Below are 7,500 nucleotides of genomic sequence, written 5' to 3'. Positions count from 1 at the left end.
ATGTATATATATATGTATATATATATGTATATATATATGTATATATGTATATATATATATATATGTATATATATATATATATATGTATATATATATGTATATATGTATATATATATGTATATATGTATATATATATATATATGTATATATATATGTATATATGTATATATATATATATATGTATATATATGCGAACAAGCCTGAATGGTCCCCAGGACAATATGCAACTGAAAACTCACACCCCAGAAGTGACTCGAACCCATACTCCCAGAAGCAACGCAACTGGTATGTACAAGACGCCTTAATCCACTTGACCATCACGACCGGACATAATGAGGTGATAGCCGAGGCTATTTGAACCACCCCACCGCCGGCACTCGGATAGTAATCTATTAATTTGGTAAAATGCTATGCCCAAGATTACTCTCCGAGTGCCGGCGGTGGGGTGGTTCAAATAGCCTCGGCTATCACCTCATTATGTCCGGTCGTGATGGTCAAGTGGATTAAGGCGTCTTGTACATACCAGTTGCGTTGCTTCTGGGAGTATGGGTTCGAGTCACTTCTGGGGTGTGAGTTTTCAGTTATATGTATATATATATGTATATATATGTATATATGTATATATATATGTATATATATATAGTTTTGCGACGAGACGCCGGAGAGAATTGCCCACAGCTATTGGCCTGATCCCTCCATCCTTTTTCTTTAGAGCACAGAGAGATGCTCCAAAAAAGATAGGTCTTATGGACGCTGGTATGTTGCCAGCTAGACATGTGTTGGTGAATCTGGTTAGTTCCACCAAGAGGTTCTTTGCAATGTCACCCAGTGCAGGGTTGAGCATTTGCTTGAGGTGGTTGGGTTTTAGTCCTGTGAACCCACCTGCTGATCCTGTAGGGAAGGACATGGCTGCTTTATGGACCACAGATTCAGCCACCCAGAGAGGTTCTGCTCCGGTAGCCCCCACTTGTACAATGTCGTCCTCACGCGGAGCCCTGGGTGGGTGTTTCTCCCTTAGCTGTTGCGGCATCTCTGTCGGCAATTGAGTCCTCACTGGTGATGACTCGTATTGCGCCAATAGTGTTTCCTTCTTCTATTTTCTTGGTGACTGATGTTCTGATTTTTGATGTCTCGGATATGGCACTGTTGCTCTTCCTGCCGTGGGTGTTTCTCGCGCGAGTGGGAAGGCGCACCTGGTTGTCCTCCCTGGGAAAATCATTTATAGCTTTGATGACTGAGGCAGCTAAGGTTTTGTCTCTCCTTGCAGGGGTGGCTAGACATATGTTGCCAAACATTAGGAGGTTGTGCCATGCTTGGGTCGTTCCAGGAGAGTCGTTGACCTTTCTCAGGAGGGCAGATAATTTGGCTGCTGCATGGGGGCGGGCTGCTTTATATATATATATGTATATATATATGTATATATATATGTATATATATATGTATATATATATATATATGTATATGTCGTACCTAATAGCCAGAATGCACTTCTCAGCCTACTATGCAAGGCCCGATTTGCCTAATAAGCCAAGTTTTCATGAAATAATTGTTTTTCGACTACCTAACCTACCTAACCTAACCTAACCTAACTTTTTCGGCTACCTAACCTAACCTATAAAGATAGGATAGGTTAGGTTAGGTAGGGTTGGTTAGGTTTGGTCATATATCTACGTTATTTTAACTCCAATAAAAAAAAATTGACCTCATACATAATGAAATGGGTAGCTTTATCATTTCATGAGATAAAAATTAGAGAAAATTTATTAATTCAGGAAAACTTGGCTTATTAGGCAAATCGAGCCTTGCATAGTAGGCTGAGAAGTGCATTCTGGCTACTAGGTACGACATATATATATACTGTATGTATATATATATATATATATGTATATATATATATATATATGTATATATATATATATATGTATATATATATATATATATGTATATATATATATATATGTATATATATATATATATGTATATATATATATATATGTATATATATATATGTATATATATATATATATATATATATATATATATATAATATATACTATATATATATAAAAATAAATAAAAAACTTAAGAAAATCCAAGTATGCAACAAGTTTGTATTGAAAACTATGAAGAAGTATCGTAGAAACCAAAGTTAAGAAATTTGGAAGACAAAAGTGAAAATCTATATTGTTACAGCATTTAAAAATAATGAGAGCTATAGAAAACCAAATAATAAAGTAAGCAGTGAAGATTATCAATATAAAAACTGATAAAAAAATTAAAAATGCCAACATGAGAAAAATGGTCTTTGTGAATAAACTACCTTTAGGTGAAAAATTAAACAAACTGCAGGAGTCAATAGTGAATACATAAAACAAATTAAAAAATTAAAAATGAATAAGAGAAAGTGTATTAGGAAGATGGATCACCTCATGCATAGTTCTTGTTCTGTAACTACAGTTTAGTCATTAAACAATGTGTTCTCTATACAGTATAGCTAGAATTGGGTAAACAAGGCAACATCAACATCTAGTTTCGCATAATTTTTAGATTGTATTAAGTATATTAATTCATTATTATTCAAGCTTGAATATGATCTAAAACTAAGCAACCTAACATTCTATTATTTCAAAATAAAACCTAATATAGGGAATGGTAGTCTTATATTAGATAGCATTTTAGGCCTTCAATAAAATGTAATTTTATGCACACTGATTTTTGCAGAGATTTAGCAAATATTCTATATATTGGCTTTGGATATGTGGGCAAATTGTATTTGCTAGTTAGTCCTAGTTTTGAGGTTGTGGCCTAAAAGCATGCCGTATATACACACATGTACATAGAGTACACATACCCACACATACATATTTCACGACTGACAGATTCATTCCTGTGCAGAGGGAGGAAACTGAGATGCACAAGGAGAGCCCATGGTTCAACCAACAGTGTGAAGAAGCAAAACAAAAGAGCAAGAAGGCATTTAAAAAATACAGAAATCAGAGAACCCCAGAAAACCAGGAGCTGTGCAGGAAGACCAGGAATGAATACCTTAAAATACGAAGAGAGGCGGAAATCCAATATGAAAATGACACGGAAGCCAAAGCCAAGTCTGAGCCCAAGCCTTTCAGCAGTTCCAGCAACAGGAAGATGAAGGTAAAAGACCAGGTTGAGTTAGGAAGGGTACCTAGTCACAGATAATAATAAGGAAATATGCAAGAAACTTTACATGGAAGTTTGATGGTTGATGCAAATAGTGACACAATATAGTACAGTAATTTCAAGTGAGCAAGAGATGAGGCATCCATGTGTGTTTTACGACAGATTGAGACGTAACATATCATTGTAGATATACAAGATATAATAGACAGAAATTATTAGACAGTTGGAAGATAGCCAGTGTTATGTCAGTATTCAAAAAATGAGAGAGAGAGAGAGAGAGAAAGAGAAAGGCCCTGGTCTAATAGACCAGTAACCTTAACACTTTAATGTTCCAACTCTTCGGCATGTGCCTGACCATAAACGTTCCAGGCATCTCAAGGTCCCACGCACCAATGCCTAAAATGTTGAAAACATTTTTATTTATTTTTTATTTTTAAAACCATAAATGAGTGACAGTGCCAAATGTATGAATGTTTATGAATATTTCAACATTCCTCTTATTCTTTAACATAAATATAAATAAAACAAATGGAAATATGCATACATGATCAGTCTGTTATCATTGTAAAAAGAAAACAAACAACTCTCACACTTTTGTGACAGGTAATTTGCAAATCCCTATGAAAATACTGTACTCACATGCAGAGTAATTATTGTTTTGAGTGTCAGGTGGTTGGCCAGAGTGATCTCTGGATGTTCTCCCTGATACAATCTACCCACACTTAAACAAAATTTGGATTTTTTTTTTTTTTTTAAAGATTTAACGCATTTTAGTGTCATTCGGAATGTTTACTGTCGAAGTACAGACGATGCGTTTTAGCATCATTGGAACACTAAGGTGTTAATATATATAATATATATGTGTGTGTGTGTGTGTGTGTGTGTGTGTGTGTATATATATATATATATATATATATATATATATATATATATATATATATATATATATAATATAATAATATGCAATGTTATGGAGCATATAATGAGAATATGATGATTGGAATATCTTGGAGTACTGAACAGTGGTTAGAGATGGCAGATCTTGCCTTATTTCATTATGAACCTTTAAAGCTCTAGGACAAGCTGATGGAGATCAGGCGGGACAGGGAAGATAGGGCTAACCACACACAGTACTGTAAAACTCCAGAAGGTCTGTAGTACACTTCACCAATAAATGGAGGAGTGACTGAAAGTTACATACTGTATAGGGCATATACAAAATCAGGAAGGTGTGATAACTTTAGTACCCCAATGGTCAGACTTGAGAGTTGTACTGTTCATCCACACAGTATGTGGACGACATGCTGTATTGAAGGGTGTGGCGATTGACTTTTACATTTAGAAATGGTTCAACTTGTAGCTACTCTACTAGAGTCGAGTCCTAGTAAGCACTGAGTAATGAGTCTTATGGCTGGGGCAAGGAGACAAAGTATCTCTTTGATGTAAACAGAAAAATACCTAGGGTTAGTCTTCACAATGAACTAATATCCTTAGGTGTGTACAATCTACATAACAGAATTATTCTATGCAAGAAATGTAAGAACGAGCTCAGGAACTTTAACAAGGAGTTATGGAGAACATTGTTCGCTATGTATGCAAGTCCAAGTCTAGTATGCAGTGCCAACATGAAGTTCTCAACTATTTAAGCACACAAAGAAGCTCAAGAAACTTCTGAGGTTTTTTGCTTGAACTGGTCCTGGGGCTGAAGAGTATGAATTATGAGGAAATCTCGGCGAGCCGAATCTCATGTTTGAAGAAACTATAAATCATGGGGAATAGGATCACAACATACAAGATACCCGAGGGTATTGACAGGTTAGACTATTACAGGCTGATATAGTAGGCGCTAGATAGAGGGGAACATATGTAATTTGAACTCCCAAATGACAGGGAAGAATGAAAAACTTCTTGGTATAAGGGTGTTGAAGTGAAATGAGCTAAGAGGAGGAATAGCAGAGGCTGACTGTAGGCCCATGGATTCAAAAGTAGGTATAATGGAACCCATAGAGCTAGTAAACCTGTACTGTAGTCGATTGATGGTTAAGAAGTGGTCCCAGGAGCTGGAACTCAACTTCCATTAACACAGGCATGCAAGTACAACTAGGCAAGTACATTCTTACCTACACTCACTCACTCACTCACTCATGCACGTACAGTACACTAAAAAAACCATACCGAGCATAGGATAAAGTTTCTGGTATCTGGTTACCAACACTGAGAAAACCAGCATTGAATGTAATGAAATGGCACTTTCTGGATGAGCCCTTGTTTCTTCCTGAAGCCATCTTGCTGAGATGACTCAACTACTAGATCACAGCCGTCGTGGAGTTGTGTTTGACCTACCCGGGACCAGAGTCATAATCTAATTCCCCCCCCCCCCCCAATCCCCTCACAAAGGTGCAGAGAGGTGACACTCCACCAGGAAAGAATCTAGATAGTCGGCAAAGAGACCGAATCCTTAAAACTGTCAAAAGAACCTCCCCTCTCCCTCCAAACAATCATCTCTCTCTCTAAACTAGTGCTGAATGAGAATGCTGGACACATCCCAAACATGAATAGCAATAGGAACCAAACCCAGAAAATCCAGCAAGTTAAGCTCCAAAGCGGAATACTGAAAGTACCCTCAGGCAATGAACCACTAGGGTAGACTCCCAATGGAACTGAGGCACAGAGCCCAGAGGAATCCAAATCCTCCTCAGAGTATGCCACATGGGTGCAAATTTGTGCACCGTACAGGTACTATGCACCCATCAGTACTGACCTGATCAACAACCATGGCTGGCCTAGCAAGTGCTAGTCATGAAGCCCCAGGCCGGAGCCTACGCATTTGAAAACGCAATGAGCGATGGCAGAAGAAGGCACCTAGAAGCCTAATCCTGAAAATCCCAAAGAGGAAGCAGGCGAACGCAGCAGCTGACATAGGGTGATTGGGGCCTGTTCACAAGATTGTGGCAGAGGCAAAAGCAGCAGATCCAGGAAAAGCAGAACAGCCTCCAAAACCACACCAAACCCCGTGGAAAAACCACATAGGCAAAGCTCATTCTATTGCACACTTGCTCAAGCAAATGTTGAGTCATCTGGGGGTCTCCTCAACACCAGCTGGAGGTAGCGCTGCAACCGGAACAAAGCCGCCAAAGGAAGGGAAAGCAACAATGACTGAGAATCCCACATGATGCCCAGCCAAGTCTGAACCTGGGATGGAAGCAACTGGGACTTCCTCCAATTCACCAAGAACCCGAACCCGATGAGCTGTGAAGAATCAGATCCTTGGCTTGCAGACATGTGGACTGACTGGGGACCCAAGCCAGGCAGTTGTCGAGAGAGACCAAATTGCAAACTCCAGACAAAGAAAGATTGGCCACCACAACCCTAGCCACTCTGGTGAAAATACGGGGAGCCAGATTCAACCAAAGGGAAGGCCTCTGAAGTGGTAAGCTTGCTGCCCAATGATGAAACTTAACCAATTCATTCCATTGGTTTAGGATGGATAACGAGAACTTTCAAATCCAGGGATCCCATCACGATGGTTGTACTCTTCAAGTCACTGGAGTTGTCCCATCTCGAGTACTGCTCAGTACTCACTTTCCCCTTTAGAGCAGGAGAGATTGCTGAAATTGAGGGAATACAAAGAACATATACGGCACGCATAGACGCGATAAAGCATCTAAATTATTGGGATCGTCTCAAAGCTCTCCAAATGTACTCACTAGAAAGGAGACGAGAGAGATATCAAATAATATACACATGGAAAATACTGGAAGGCCAGGTCCCTAATCTACACAGTAAAATAACAACGTACTGGAGTGAACGATATGGAAGAAAATGCAGAATAGAACCAGTGAAGAGCAGAGGTGCCATAGGCACAATCAGAGAACACTGTATATACATCAGAGGTCTGCGGGTGTTCAACGTCCTCCCAGCGAGCATCAGAAATATTGCCGGAACAACTGTGGACATCTTCAAGAGAAAACTAGACTGTTTTCTAAAAGACGTTCCGGACCAACCGGGCTGTGGTGGGTATGTGGGCTTGCGGGCCGCTCCAAGCAGCAGCCTGGTGGACCAAGCTCTCACAAGTCGAGCCTGGCCTCGGGCCGGGCTTGGGGAGTAGAAGAACTCCCAGAACCCCCATCAACCAGGTATGGACCATGGCATGGATGACAAACAGCCCTAAAACTTACACTGTGAGAGCTGGTTCAGAGTTGGTATCCATAGGCCTCACTAAAATCTGCAGGGGGATTACCAGTACCCAAAGGGCTGACCAAACAGGATACCCAGGTACTGGGGATACTCGCTAGGAATATTGAAAGCCGACACAGCCTTGTTAATGGAGCTGTGATTGATTAC

General features: G+C 39.5%; 1 protein-coding gene across 3 annotated transcripts in view; it reads left to right on the top strand.

The window, feature by feature from the left end:
- The window catches only part of LOC138359498 (E3 ubiquitin-protein ligase TRIM23-like), a 109,221-nt gene that overhangs the window by 82,581 nt on the left and 19,140 nt on the right, over positions 1-7,500 (top strand). For 2 of the 3 annotated variants that reach the window (XM_069318822.1, XM_069318824.1), the window contains one exon: positions 2,896-3,150. The exons of the other annotated variant lie outside the window; for it this stretch is intronic. In XM_069318822.1, coding sequence (XP_069174923.1) covers positions 2,896-3,150 — 255 coding nt within the window. The remainder of the gene's footprint in view (positions 1-2,895; positions 3,151-7,500) is intronic. 3 annotated transcript variants of the gene reach the window in all.

This window comes from Procambarus clarkii, chromosome 91, assembly GCF_040958095.1.
Source record: "Procambarus clarkii isolate CNS0578487 chromosome 91, FALCON_Pclarkii_2.0, whole genome shotgun sequence".
In the NCBI taxonomy this organism is placed as follows: Eukaryota; Metazoa; Arthropoda; class Malacostraca; order Decapoda; family Cambaridae; genus Procambarus; species Procambarus clarkii.
This window is presented reverse-complemented; position numbering and strand designations above follow the sequence as displayed.